The sequence below is a fragment of the Vombatus ursinus genome, unplaced genomic scaffold (genome assembly GCF_900497805.2).
Source record: "Vombatus ursinus unplaced genomic scaffold, bare-nosed wombat genome assembly UNPS02014786.1, whole genome shotgun sequence".
Taxonomy (NCBI): domain Eukaryota; kingdom Metazoa; phylum Chordata; class Mammalia; order Diprotodontia; family Vombatidae; genus Vombatus; species Vombatus ursinus.
In genome coordinates, this window is record NW_020954564.1 from 4,359,782 (window position 1) to 4,375,860 (window position 16,079).

A 16,079-nucleotide genomic window follows, 5' to 3' on the forward strand; every position below is an offset into this window, starting at 1 on the left:
ACCAAGCCTTCATGTTACCTCAAGCCATGTCCAGATTGTACTACCTCCCTCTGGCAATCTTCCTCTACTCTCTCTCACCAAAATCACCTGGATCCTGCCATTAAGTCTCTGGGCTTTTGTAGGCAGGCTTATTCCCCAGACTTCCATATTGCTTTCTGTTCTCTTCTACATCTTACTAACCCCACCCCCTTTATGTATGGTCTTCTCCCATTAGAATATAAATTCTAATTTATAGCCAGAGACTGTCTAGCTAGCTTGCATTTGTTTCAACCACTTAACAAACATATTATTATATATTCATTCATTCAGATTATATTGGAGGCTCCTTCTGCTCAGTGGTTTAATGAACTGCTTTCAGAACAACTAACAATAAATAATGATAAAACAATTTTAAATAAAATTCTAGGAAAAAAGACTACATTGATATATCTAAGAATTATTCATTACTATCAATTTGGATTTATACCTTGCATGTATAGATGGCTTAGCATTAGGGAAAAAAATTAACACAGCCACATGGTTATATCAAGAGAGTCATAAAAAGCCTTTGACAAAGTAAGATATTCATTTATGCTAAAAATGCTATGGAGTTTTGGTATAGAAAGACCACTTATTCCCTAATGTAAAAAATGAAAAGTCAGCATTATTTGCAGCTGGTAAAGAGTAGAAGCTTTCACAATAAATACAAGAATAAAGCAAAGATGCCCCCTTTCAAACATAAGAAAAAAGAAATAAAGACAAAAATATCAGCAAAGGAAACTAAATTATCCCTGTTTATTGTTGACATGACGGTTCACTTAGAAACCTCAGACAATCAGCAAATAAACTGAGATAATTAATAGATATAGTAAAGAAACAGGATTCAAAATAAATTTACAAAAATCAATAGCATTTCTATAGAGCAAAAACAAAATATGAGAAAATAATAGAAAGAAATCTCATTAAAATTATAAAATACATCAAATATCTAGCAGTTAATCTACTGAGGAGTATTCAAGACATATAAATACAATTTACAAAACAGTCTTTTTAAGAGATGAAGGATAACTCAAATAATTACAGTAGATGGAAATTAACTGTTTATGAGTAGACTAGACTAATATAATAAAAACAACAATATTACCTAAGTTACAGATTCGGTACAGTATTGTAGCAACTAAATTCCCAAAGAAGATGCTTTATAGAGGTAGTTTAAATGATAAAATTCATTTGGATGAACAAAAGATTTAGAAAATCAAAGGTTAAAAAAAGGACTAGAAAAAAAAGGATTGAATGAGGAATAGCACTTCTAGACCCCACACTATGCTACAAAGCAATAATCATCAAAACTATTTGATACTATTTAACTTTTTTTTAAAAGAGTAGGTCAGTGGAACAGACAAGATAAGCAAGAAGCAAAGGCATTTTAATAATCCTGTATAACTTAGGAAATGAATCCATACTTGACAAGAACTAATGAGAAAACCAGAAAGCAGTTTGACAGAAATTATGTTTAGCACAACAGCTTATATCACATACAAAATAAATTTAATGTAACTATAGGACCAGTATGTTAGAGTTAAAATCATTTTAAAAAATAGAAGAGAACCAAAGATCATGTATCTTTCATAGCTATAGCTAAATAATGAATAAATGGTCACAAAAGATAATGTTGATTGCATGAAATTGAAAATGATTTTGCACATTCAAAATTAAGACAATTATGAGAAGAAAAGCTGTGGATTGGGAAAAATAGTCTTTGTTCAAATAACTCTGATAAGGGTTATTTATCCAAGATATACAGTAAACTAACCCAAATATTTAAGAACAAGAGCCATTCCCCAATGAATAAGTGGTTGGAGGATTTAAAAAAAAACACCTCAAGAGTTTTAAATTATTAACAACCATAAAAAAGGCTATTCCAAGTCACAAATAAGAGAAACACAAATCAAAGAAACTCTTAAGTTTCACCTCACATACAGAAAATGGGCAAACATGATGAAAGCTGGAAATAGTCAATATTGAAAAGTTTCAGAAATATAAGTAAACTAATACAGTGTTGGTGGAGCTGTGATGTACTTGAATCATTCTGGAAAGCAATTTGTAATAATGCTAAAAAAAAAAAGAAAGAAACTGACTAGAATTTATATATCCTCTAATAATAATAGCTAGCATTTATATAGTGTTTAAGGCTTGCAAAGCACTTTACAAATATTTAATTTAATCCTCACATTAGCCTTATACTGAGTAATTCCCTGGCTTTGCTCTCCAAGTAGGATGCTGCTCCAGCTATGTAGGTGAATTCATTTTTTTTCTCCAAGGAGCATTACTAAGTTCTACTCCTTGAATGCTTGGAAACTCTTGAACTTGAAAACTTGGGTTGAGTGGGTCCAGTCATATCTATTTCTGTTATAGCTTCTGCAAAAGATCTATTGATACCCTGGCTGCAGCTAATACCTCTCAATAGGAAGTCCATTCTTGGGAACTCCAGTCTCTGACTTGTGTTCAGAAGCTATTGATGAGCACATGCAACTCCACCCCCCATGGGGAGCGAGAAGAAGGGGAAGGAGGAGAAATTTCCTCCCTTTTGCTGCACTCTGTAAGAAAGACTCCAGGCAAAATTTGAAAAAGTTAACTATAAAGAACAGACTGTTCTGTCTTTTATCAGCTACGGTAAGAGGCAGCTCCCGTAGCAAGAATCTTTTCTCATGAGATTCAGTCAAGGTTTTATTGTTTCCCTTCAGCAAGATGCCAGTGAGCATGTCAGCATTCCACAGTTAGTAGATGCCCCTCAGATGCCTCCAAACAAAGACCTACAACCCACAATATGAGTAGGTTTATGGGATAATTCATCAGATTGATTAGGTACTCCCTTGATCTGTGTATGTCTTACCCACCTACACAACTGGAAACTCCTTGAGGACAGAAAGGTTAAGGTGCTTGTTTTTCCCTCATGTCAGTGTCTAGCACAGTGTCTTTCTTGTATGTAGTAAGTACTTAACAAAAGTTTGTTGAATTAAATAAAACAGTAGAATTAGAAGGGGCTTCAGAACATAAAATAATAAGAGCTACAATTAATGCTGGACATCATCTAATTTAACCTCCTCATTTTGTAATTAGGAAAGCCACTTCTAGAGAAAGGGAATCATTTGTTCATAATCAGACAATAACTTCCATTTACATTTTAAGATATGCAAAGGACTTTCAAAATAAGCTTATGAGGTATATTATGTCACCATTATTACCATTTGACACATAAGGAACTAAACCTTGGAGTGTTTACCATCTTCTATGAGTTGTTTTTCAAGTAGATGGGATGTACTAATTCATCCATAGTCACCCAACCCCTACTGGGATCAACCCTTCACATGGCCAGAGCCACTTAACTTGCTTTTTGAATTTAGGCAATCACCTTCTCTCCCCAGGATTTTTCTTATTTGTAACAATGAGAGGGTTGAACTCAGTGATCTTGTTTTATTTTATTTATTTTACTTTTTTTTTTAGGCAATTGCAGTTAAGTGACTTGCTCAGGGTCACACAGCTAGTAAGTGTCAAGTGTTTGGTCTGAGGCCGCATTTGAACTCAGGTCCTCCTGACTTCAGGGCCAGTGCTCTGTCCACTATGCCACTAGCTGCCCTGAACTCAATGATCTTGAAAGCCCTTTCAGGCTCTAATACTCTGGCTTTTGTGGTTAGGGATATAGCCTATATCTATGAGGTATAGTAAAAATAAGTGACCCATTTGGGGTTCTGACACATGAACATAATGTCCTATCCACATGATTTAACCAGTTACATTTTAGCAATGACCTCAGAGAGGGAAAAGAGGGAAGTGGGAATGCAGAAGGAGAGTGAAGAGAATATGGAGAAAAGAAATAGGAAAGGAGAAAGGAAAATCAGAAAAGGAGAAAGAACAAGGTAGAGAAGAGGAGAGCAGAAGGAAACAAGGGGAAGAAAAAGAGAGAAGAAAGTTGAAAAGAACTCCAATAGCCTGACTCCTTTCACTGGAATGGCCTAAGTCAACCTCTGGGCTCAACTCTCTAGACACATTTGGTTGGAGATTGAAGTAGTCATAATCATCACAACATCAATGGAGATGTTGCACCTTTTTTAGATGAACTGGATAAATGTTGAGAACTAAGTCTAGGAGGGATTGAAATCCTCATGTTACAGAAAGGGTGGCTGAAGGCCAAAGAATGGAGGCTCATACTTCAAGGTCTCCTATCAGATCTTGTATCTACACTAGTCTTGATGCTGAGATCACATAGCTTCTCCCTAAGACTAGTGACCCATGACAAAGGAAATGTGGGCTCCACTCAGATGAAGGAGCCCTTTCTTTGGCATAGACCAATCTTTTCTCCTCCTTTCATCTGTCACTAGCAACAGAAACTCTGCCATCTCCCTAGGCTCGGGAGGGAGAATCCCATCACCCACTCAGGAAATGTTATGGTGCCCCAGTTGCCATTCAACTGACAGATGTGGGAGCAGGTTGGTCCTTCCCCAAGAATGAGGGTGGGGGACAGGCATCTGGCCTCTTCTTGGTCCTACTCACAGAATGAAACCCCAAGGACCTGTCCAGTGGGAGTATGAGCTCTGAAAAGCTGGCCTGGAGGAATTCCTGATGACTTCCATATTATTTCCAGTAAATTTTGTGCTGATTCTTGGCACAAGTGGCGGAAATGAAGAGGGTAGGTTAGGAATGTAAATAAAGAGAAACATTGGGATTTAATCTAATATATAATTATAGTATCCATGGCGGTGGCGACGGCAACCTCCGCAATGGGTTACACAGGCAGCTCCCCCAAGGGGCCTTTCATGGGGGGGGGGATTCTGGGTAGGACAGTGTGGGGAACAGTACTGGCCTTTCCAAAACTTCTTGTCTTGCCCCCAGGGTTTTTTTTTGTTTTGTTTTGTTTTGCTGTGTGTGTGTGTGTGTGTGTGTGTATGTGTTTTAGAGCAAACCCTCTTGCCAGAGAAATCAGACTTCATTGTAAAAATGCACAGATACTAAAAGAAAAAAAAAAGAAACTGTATAAATGCCCCAGCTCCAAGAAATAGCTTAGCAGAGAGGAAAAACGTCGACTGTCACAAGGCTATGTTGAGAAAACCAATTATACAAAGAAAGCAAGTATCAAAAGTGAGCATTCAGTAGGATCTGTAATGATAGACATAGCAGGTTTCCCTTTTTGGTCCTCAATTTTCTCATCAGCCTACAGAGATTTGACTAGATGATTTTAAGGCTCTATCCAGCTCTTATTCATATGATCCTATGTTGTCTGGAGTTTGAAAGGTGAAGAGCCAGTGACTCTATTTTGTACTTGTCTGGCTGTATCTGATAATCATCTTTGTGATCATAGGAACTAGCTGTCTTTTAAGTAAGAAGTGCCCAAGGATCACATGATTTAAAGCTGGAAGGGATCTTGAAGGCCATCTTATCCAACCCCCTTATTTTACAAATGGAGACACTGAGGACCAGCAACTTGGCAAAGGTCAAACAAATAGTGTCTGAGGCTTCCTTTGATTCTGGACTCCGTGCTTTCTCCCCTATACCATACTGTTTTCTGTACCAGGAACGGTGGTAGTAGGTAATCAAGTCTGGATTTAAGTCAAGATTATGTCCTTTCAAACACAGAAGTCTTTCCTTTGTAGTGGAAGTAGAAATGAGGCAGAACAGAAAGTTTTTTGTGTAGCACAGTTTTACAAGGGTGGCTGGCTTCAGAACAATATTAGGTGTGCAGTTCTCTAGCTATTAACCCTTATTCTGAGGTACACAGTGACTGGTCATGGGTATTTGGAGCTGATATTCTGTTTCTTTGGGAATTCTCACGGAGTTGATAGGTTAATAGAGGTGGGTGGGTGTGGAGGGGGGGGGGGGATTTGAGGATTTGTAATCTGTGAGAACTGGTCCTGAACCACAAGACTTGGAACACACTCCCTCAGCATGATTTGGTAGAACTTCTTGTGAGTGAGGATGAGCACTGGATATTGGCTAACTGCTTTGGGTCATTCCAAAGGAAGGTGAGAAAAGGAAAGTTGTCTGGGCCCAGAATCGGGGATGCATGGGAAGCATTGATGGTAGATTTGTTCAGGGTCAGTCAAACAGCCAACGGCATCTGCAAGAAGTAGGGATTCACCTGATAAATCAAACTAAAACCAAGATCTCCCACAAATGGCCTACTTCCCCAAGGGCTTAGGAATTATTCCCATTAATGAAGCATTTGAGGAACTTGCCCCTTCCCTTTCTTACTCAAAAACAAGACAAGAGAAACAAACAAGGAAATTCAATTTAAAAATGACACTGAGCTGATGTTTTTATTTTGTCACAGTGGGGTGAGTTTAGGACAGAGAATTAGCCTTGACTTTTACTTTTCTGATGTCTTGGCCTATGGCAATGTTTGACATTACAGGGATGGAGGGGTTTCAAATGCAATTAGTCTTCCTAGATGCAGGGGTCTATTTGAACATGCCTTCCTGTGAGTTTGAGCATGTGTGTACTCCCACAAGCCTGTGTACTTGGCCAGGGCCTGGCCCATTTGCCTTTGACTCACCCTGCATCTCACTTCCTTTTTTTTTTTTTTTTTTGCATTTCTTTCCTTTCTTTCACTCATCCCATATAGCCATGAAAGTCATAGAATCATATGTGACCTTGGAGAACACAGAGTCCAACCCTTTTGTTTTAAAGATGAAGAAACTAAGGTCCAGATTGGTATACTTGTCTAAGGTTAAACAGGAAGATATTAGCACCCCTGGGATGAGACCTTAGACCTCTGGACTCTTAACTCAGTAGTTTTTATAATTTTGCACATAGCTTCTCCAATGTTTTAGACTCCCTGCTTGTGCTCTGCCTTGGGCCTACCCTATCAGAAAATACCCATTCCCTAGATCTTTCTTCTTTGTTTCACCCTGCTTTTTGACTCAAAATGTCTCTGTGTTATGTCCCAGTCTTAACTCCATGACTTCTCTTTGTTGGGAAATTAAGAAACTGCTATGAAATATAGTACTAATAGTACTACAGTACTAATAGTACTACACTGTCAGCCTACAGTGGTTTGGTCTGTTGCACTCTTTCCCCTGAATCTCATACACATTTAAATTTTAAATGGGGTATTCTATGCCTTAAGCCAAAGCAATGAGTAATGATAGGAATTTCAGGAAATATTGCAGGTCTGTGAGGTAGACACTTTTGATTAGGGTGAGGTCTTTCAGTACCCCTCTGCCAATTTCAGTATGTCACTTTGAACCCTACTTTTCTCATTTATAAAGTGAGAAGGTTAGTCAGATTTCTAAAGTCCTTTTCAGTTTTAACACCCTTTACAGAGGAAATATAGCACAGAGAAAAGAAAACTGGCCTTGAAATCAGGTGGACCAGGTTTCAAGTCCTTCCTCTGACATATACTCTCTATTTGACTCTGGGCCAGCCACTTAAACTCTGAATATTCTAGGCAATTCTTTTAGGAATAGAGATTACAGAGAAGCTGTTGTTTTGTATTGGTAAAGGGAGTTTCTTCACCTGAGAGTTCTTCATACCAATAAAATCACAGGCCTAGTTTCTGTTTCTACTATTCTGTGAGCTTTGTGCTCTGCAGACCTCAAAGTGGTATATAGATTTGAATCATTATTATTATTTGTCTTTATATGGAGAGCAAGCTTGAGCAATGATTGGGGGACCTGTGCAAGAAACTGTGTGACTTCAGAAATATTACTTTACCACCCTTGACCTCAGTTTCTTCAACTACAAAATAAAGGAGTTGGGCTAATCATTGAAAGTTTCCCCTTAGGTCTAATATGTTATGATTCTTTAAAAAGAAAGAGAAAAAAAAAAGAAAGCAGAGAGATGACAGAGAAATATGCAAGACATGAGAGAGCAACAGAGAGAAGAAATACAAGGAGAGAGATGAAGCACAGGTAGAAAGAACAGGAAAGACTGAGACAGGGAAGAAAACCAAATGAAGTTATGAGGGAATGAAGAGAGGCAGAGAAACTTAAGAGCTAAAACATAAACTCTTTTTAAAAAGCTTTTCTCTCCCCTAAAGCAAACTCCAAGCCGAGTTGCTAGTAGAGAGAAAATTATAATCCTGAAGTTTATGGGAGGAGAGGAGCTAGAAAGAACCAGAGCTGTCCCAGACACTAGCCTGGCATCTTTTCAGAACCACCCAATTCCCATTGATATTAATAAAATAAATTAAGAAAAGGAAGCATGTAAAGTTATAAACAGAAAGTCTTGCTTCAAGCACGTTTCCAGACAGAGAAGAAGAGATGGGGAAGAAAAGACTTTTCCTCTTTTGGAATCTGTCAGTGAATTGCAGAGGGACCAGCCCAGGGTGGGTAGTGGGGGGAGACCAGAGGGGGAACGGGAAAAGTATTAATCAAAATATTTGAAAGTTGACGGTCGATTTGCCAGCTCTCAACTTTAACTGCTTTTGGGATTCCATAAAACGTTTCATTACTCACTGCAAATCAGGGTTTAATTATTTCAGCGGTGCTGACACCAAGTCCCTCAGTGCCTTTCTTGTCTTTTCTCTTTCATGTGAATTTCCCAAAGAGATTGTCTTTTCCTCCCACTCAACTGGGCAGCTGGTCCTCTGACCCTTTGCCTGGGTACTGCCTTTTTCTAGTAGATATCTACTATCCCAGGAGAGCCAGAAATGGGTGTGGGGGTGTTTGGGGAATCAGAGGTGTGAGAAGAGGTGAGACAGCACAGGCCAGACAGGCTCTAATATGTAACAGAAAGACTTCATCACTTCTTTCCTCCTCAGACTTAGAAGACTATGGGACCAAGGGGGTCACCATTAGGACATTTTTGCAAGAAATATTATTTTGATCATAAAATTATAGATCTGGAGCTGGAACACACCTCAGAGGCTATCTATCCCATTCTAGTCCTCCCAAATGAGAAAGGTGAGGGCCAGGGGGATTAAGTATTTTGCCTAGGATTCCAAAGTTACTAAGAGGGTACAGAGAAGGCATCTGAATCCAGGTTATAGGACTCTAGAGGCAGTGTCCTTTCCACTATCCCATGTCATTCTCCTACTTTAATTGAAAAAAAAAGAGTCTTTGACTTCTAACTGCCTCTAAGGTTAAAATCCAAACTCCTTAATCAGACAGTGATGGTCCTCTGTAAGCCACCTGTTCAGTCTCATCTCCCCATGTTTCCCCAAACACTTGACTCCAGCCTCATCAGTCTATTTTTTACCACTGGAACCTGGCATGTTCTTCCCCATGTCTGCGGGGAATGGTGTACCTTTGGTAGAATGCCCCTTCTCGGACTATCCATAGATTCTCTATCTTTCAAGAGCCAGCTCAGATCCCACCTCCTATGACCTTTCCTGGCTCCTGAAGTCTGAAATAATTTCTTCCTCCTCTGAATTCCTATATAATGCTCAATAAGAACCATATTTTCCCCTTCAGGTAACAACATCATTCAGGCCAAATGAGATATCAAGAAAAAGCCTTGGTTTAAGATCACATAGTTCTTATCCATTACTATTGTCTAGGACTGTGTATTTATCTATGGGCATAGAAACAAGCATTGAGGCTGAAAAGCATGAAGAATCAGCATGCATTTTCATCTTAAGTGGACAGATAAGTCTTATAGTTTTTCATTTGGATCTTCAAGGGTTTTGGAAGGAAGAAAAGGAAAGAAATGAATCCCACATATTAAAAAAAAGAGAGAGAGGATAATTATAAATATACAATGGATTTCATGGTTCTACTGTGAAAAAATAACTTAATGTTGCAAAAATGTCGATTTTCTAAGAAGTGGTATAGTTTCATGGAAAGATGAGCTTTATTCACATTTCTGTAATTAACTGTGTAAACTTGGGCAAGCTAATTCTCTTCTCTGAGACTCAGTTTCACAAACTATAAAATCAAGTAGTTTGATTCAATGATTTCTAATTTCAAGAATCTCCATTTTAATACAACATAGTATGTTCTATGGTTTTTCCAGTTCTAACATTCCCTATTTAAGGGTCTCTTCCAACATTAGCACTGTATTTTCTCTGTTCTAACATTCAAAAATATTCTGCGTTCTAAGGTCCCTGTCAGTCCTAATACTCTATGAATTATCAAAGGTATGAACTGAAACTTCTCAAGGTACACGGATCTATGTAGAGAACACTTCAGAGACTAACCAAGATGGAATAACACATGGTGTTCCTTTCAGAAACAGAATCTCACTACAAACCAGTATTTAATAATTTGAGTGCTGCTGACATTAAGTCCCTGAGTGCCATTCTTGCCTTTTTTCTTTCACATGGATTTTCCAAAGACACTGTCTTTTCCTCCCACTTCCCCCATGTTCACCCAGTGCTTTCATTATATCTTACTTGTAGAGACCATCAGGTTCCAGACACTTGAAGATGACTGAATAGATGCTAACTTCTGGGACCTCACCATGACTTCTACCAGCTGCTACGCAAGATGTTCCAAGGCCAGAGAGCAAGTCATCGGCAAAACTTAAGAATTCTCCTGGAGGAAATCAAAGGGTTGAGAGTAAAGGTTAGAAGAATACAGTAATAACAATACCCAGTCCTAGATACACAAACATTTCTCATATTACCAAAATGAATTAGATCATATGTATATTCTTAGTAGTTCTTTTTTAATATAAAGCATCCAAGGGCATAGGATAATAGGATCATAGATTTAGAATTCAAAACAATCTTAGAAGTCAAATTATCCAAGCCCTATCTTTTCTTAATGAGGAAAATGAGGCTTCAGTGAGGTTGCGGCAGGCCCAAGGTCGTACAAATAGTAAGTAGCCATAACAGAACTTGAACCTAGGACCTCAGACCTAATATCTAACTCTCTTTCCATTGTATCATGTTGCAAAGTCACATGGATAAACATGAAAATTTTTTTTTGGTCATGCTATTTCTCTACTCAATAATATTTAAAGGTTCCCTAGTGAAAACAGAATAAAACCCAAACTCCTCAGCCTGGCATTCAAGACCCTTATAATCTCGTCCTGCCTATTCAAACTTATCACCCACTGATATCCAACATGAACTTTTTATGCCAGCTAGACTACTCTCTTGACTGTCTCCCTATCCACCTTGAGCACTGGGATAATTAAATATTAATAACTGAGGATAACCAATAAATACATTTGAGATCACAGGGTAGAAATAACTTATTTCAACAGAACTGATATCTAGATCATTGACCTTTTTGGCTGGGGCAATTTTTAAGACTCCATCTCCATTACACATAGCTTTAGATTCACCTCTTCTAGGTTAAAAAAATGGGATTTCATGGAACAGTGGAAAGCTGATCTGGCAGTCAAGAGACCTGAGTTTTAATGCTGGCTTTACTCCTAGTTTGAGTCATTTCCTCTCTCTGGACTTCCATTTTCTCCTCTATAAAATGCGGGAGGAGAATTGGCTTTAATAGTCTCTAAAATCCTTCCTAGTTTTGAGTCCATGAAATTTGTATAACTAGTTGGGTGATGATGGACAAATTCCAAACCCTTTTCTGTATCTTCATTTCTTCTTCTCTAAAATTAGGAGGTTATATTGGATGAAGTGTTGCTCCCTTAAACACTGTTTCCTTCACTTTTGAAAATGTATCTTGAAACATTCAACATGATGAAAGACTGCTAGAATTGCACAGAAGTATTAATTATTATAAACTAAACTGTGAAGAATCACAGAGCATGTGACAAAATATGGAGTAAATAATAATTACTAGAGAGAGAAAAGCATTCACTTTTGATCACATTGCTTGCTATTCAGTAATAACCTTCCAAGCAGTTCATAGACAAGAATGTCTATAAATCTCTCCCTAAAGAATTCTAATTCTTCATGATCCTCCTAATGAGACATTGAGATGCAGACTCTGGGCAGCAGATTTTTTTCCCCTAGGTCTTCAGACAAATACCTTAAGTAGAACTTGTATCCATCACCATTTACCACTTCTGAAGGAATTATCATTTGAAAAATAAACAAAATAAAAAACATGACTAAATTGTCATCCCAGACATAAGGAATTATTCTTGTCCTGATTTTCACTAACTAGCTTTATGACCTCGAGGAAGTCATTTCCCCTTGATGTAGGGGAAACAACACTGGAATTAGAAACAGAAGCCTAGCTCTATTATCTATTCTCTTGGTTATATTTGGTAGGTCTCTTCAGCTCTGTAGCCTCTCTATTTTCTTCTACTAAAAATGAAAGGGTAGGACTATTACTACTAATAGCTAACATTTATATAGCACTTATTATGTGCCAGACATAATAACTTAGCACATTATGTGCTAAGTATTTTATAATCATTATTTCATTTGATCCTCACAACATCCCTGGGGGTAGGTGCTATTATTATCACCCCCATTTTACGGATGAAGAAACTGAGGCAAACAGCTGTTTAGTGACTTCTCCAAGGTGATGCAGTTAATATGTCTCTAAGACTAGATTTGAACTCAGGTCTTCCTGACTCTGAGCCTAGCACTTTATCCATTGTACCACCTAGTTACTCTCTAAGGTCCCTTGTAACATAAAATTCTACGATCTTAAAATGCCTGGCACAAAGACATGCCATCTTCTTTAAGAATGATGATAACGATAAATTTACAACTACATAACATTTGGGAATTATAAACTACTTTGAATACACTTTCTAATTTGATGTTCATCACATTATTGGAGGTAGATAGTTTAAGTACCATGTTTTGTTTGTTTGGACCAGATTTGTGATTTCAGTGGTATAAGGAACTCTCAGTGAGGAAAACACCTATACTACTGCAAATTGACATGTACTGTGCAATTTATCATGTCAGAGGTCACTTAAAGATTAGGATAAATCCCAGGGTCACTCAGCCAGTAATTGTCTTAGGTGACATTTGAACACAGATCATTCCAACTCTATGGCCAAGTTACACTATGCAAAACTGCCTACGTATTACCATCCACATGAATATGTGGGCATACTAAGAGAACATATCAGTCTCCTATTCAATAAATCTGAGTGACTACCTGCTGCCTTTAGAATCAATTTTCTCCTCCATAAGTGTTTAAAGCCCATTACAACTTAAACTCAGACTACTTTTCTAGCCTTATGAAACATTATTTTCTTTCACTTGCTCTATAACTGTAAGTTCTTTGAGAGTAGGAACTGTTTCAATTTTATCTTTGTATCCTTAATACCTAATAGAGTGTCTGGCATTTCAAAAATTAATAAAGGCTTGTTGATTAGATAGCAATCCATCAAGCACATAGCTGAATAAAAATCAATTATCTTATAATCTTTCCAACCAAAAAAATCTTCATATTTGCACCAATATAATAAGAACTTTCCTTTATTGAGATATATAACATAAAGACTAATATAGAGCAATAACTTTCTGACTCTTTAAACAACCATTTTAAGTGGAACTTTACTTCTCGGTTACTCCTTTTGAAAACAACAAGAAAAACCAGCAAAGAAGATAAAGCAGGAGGAAGTGGTACATCCCATTTCTTTCCCACAACTATTCCAACAAAGATTTAGAAAAAGAACCAGATTGAGTAAGGGTAAAGAAATTAAAATAAAAACAGCCATGGGTCATTTTTTTCAAGCCCACGATTGTGAAATCAGCCATAGTTGAAACTATAGAACAGAGGTGGACCTTCAGCTCTGTTACTCTAAAACTGTAGAAGCTTCTAGTTAGGACCAGTAACTCTTTACCTGAGTTGTGACATGGGGTGAACCTACAAGTCTGTTGCTCAGAATGAAACCAGAGTCCAGAGACTACAAAGTTCAGACAAGGGAGGAATGGCAATCAAACCATGGCTTTGATTATATTGCTCAAAGCTTGTTGAAATTTTCCCGGACTAGCCCCTCAGATCCTTGAAGAACTATTATGGAGACCCAGATTTCAAAGGTACAAACCCAGAAGAGAAGAATTTAAAAGTATTTACAAACAAAGGCTCAAAAACAAAAACAAAAAAACAAAAACAAAAACAAAAACAGAACTTGGCCACAAGGTCATCTATAATTCCTGGAAGAAATGAAGCAAGAATTTTTTAAAATTATTTTTATCTAGTGAAATATTTCCCAATTACATGTAAAAAATTGACAACCATTTAAAAATTGAATTTCAAATTTTCTCCCTTCCTCCCATCCCCTCTCCAAAAAGCAAGCACTTTAATGTCAATTATACATGTGAGGTCACATAAAACAAATTTCATATTAGATGTGTTGCACACGAAAACACAAAATAAAACAAAGTAAAAAAAAAGATATGCTTCAATCTGCATTCAGAGTTTATCAGTTCTGTCTCTGGAGGGAGAGAGCATTTTTTATCACGTACCCTTTGCAATTGTCCAAGTAGCTAAGTCTTTTACACTTGATCATCCTATAATTTTGCTGTTACTCTATACAATATTCTCCTGGTTCTGCTCACTTTGCATCAAGTCATATAAATCTTCCTAGATTTTTCTGAAACCATTTCTTGTCATTTTGTATAGAACAATAATTTCTGTCACAATCATATGCCACAACTTGTTCAGCCATTCCCCTATTGATGAACATCCCTCAATTTCCAATATTTTGTCGCCACAAAAAGAGCTGCTAAAAATATTTTTGAACAAATAGCTCCTATGCCCTTTCCTTTGATTTCTTTGGGATACAGACCTAGTAGTGATGAATCAAAGGGTATGCATAGTTATATAGTCCTGTGGACAAAGTTCCAAATTGTTTTCCAGAATGGTTTGACTAGTTTACAAATTCACCAACAGTGCAATAGTGTAACATTTTTTCCCACACACTTTCCAGCACCGGTAATTTTCTTTTTCTGTCATATTAGCCAATCTGACAGGTATAAGGTGGTATGCAGAGTTGCTTTAATTTGCATTTCTCTAACAGTGATTTGGAGCATTTTTTTCCATGTGACTAATAATGACTTGGATTTCTTTTTCCAAAAACTGCCTGTTCATACCCTTTGACCATTTATCAACTAGAGAATGGCTCTTACTTTTTTAAAATAAATTTGGCTTATTTCCCTATATTTTTTGAGAAATGAGGCTGTTATCAGAGAAATTTGTAAAATTTTTTTACCAGTTTCCTGTTTTCCTTCTAATTCTGACTGCATTATTAGTTTTGTTTGTGCAAAAGCTTTCATGCAATGAAAATTATCTATTTTACTTCCCATAATCCTCCATCCCTTGTTTGATCATAAACTTTTTCCTTATCCAAAGATCTAACAGATACATTTTTCCATGCTCCCCTAATTTACTCATGACATCATCCTTTATATCTATATCATTTATTCATTTTAATCTTATCTTGATGTACAGTGTGAGATGTTGGTTTCTACATATGCCTAGTTTCAACCAAACCACTTTCCTGTTTTCCCAGCATTTTTTGTTAAGTTCTTACACCCAAAGCTTGGCTTTTTGGGTTTATCAAACACTAGATGACCGTATGTTGTGTACCTAATCTATTCTTAGCCAATACCAGATATTTTGATGAGTATTGCTTGGTAATATTGTTTGAAATCTGGAACTCCTAGGCTGCCTTCTTTCACATTTTTTTTTCACTGATTACCTTGAAATTCTTGACTTTTTGTTTTTCCAGATGAATTTTATTACTCTTTTTTTCCACCTCAATAAAAAAATTCTTTGGTAGTTTGATTGATATGGCACTGAATAAATAAATTAACAGGTAAAATTGTCTCTTTTATCATACTGGCTTGGCCTACCAATAAGCAATTAATATTTTGCCAATTGTTTAGCTCTCTCTCTATTTCTGTGAAAATTGTTTTGTAATTGTGTTTACATAATCCCTGGGTTTGTCTTGGAAGGTAGGTTCTCAAGTATTTTATATTGTCTGCAGTTATTTTAAATGGAATTTCTCCTCCTATCTCTTCCTGCAGGGTTTTGTTGGTAGCATATAGAAATGCTGATGATTTGTGTGGGTTTATTTTATATCTTGCAATGTGGTTGAAGTTGTTAATATTTTCAACTAGTTTTTTAGTTGATTCTCTTGGGTTATCTAAGTATGCCATCATATCATCTGCAAAAAGTGATAGTTTTGTTTCCTTATTGTCTATTTTTATTTCTTCAATTTGTTCTTGGATTATTGCTATAGATAGCATTTATATTACAATATTGAATAATGATAGT

The 16,079-nt window shown here is 36.9% G+C and overlaps 1 protein-coding gene across 2 annotated transcripts in view; it reads right to left on the reverse strand.

The window, feature by feature from the left end:
• Positions 1-16,079, reverse strand: part of LOC114047046 (astrotactin-2) — a 1,078,351-nt gene that overhangs the window by 100,320 nt on the left and 961,952 nt on the right. For both annotated transcript variants that reach the window (XM_027867720.1, XM_027867721.1), the window contains one exon: positions 10,307-10,448. In XM_027867720.1, the coding sequence (XP_027723521.1) occupies positions 10,307-10,448 (142 nt within the window). The remainder of the gene's footprint in view (positions 1-10,306; positions 10,449-16,079) is intronic.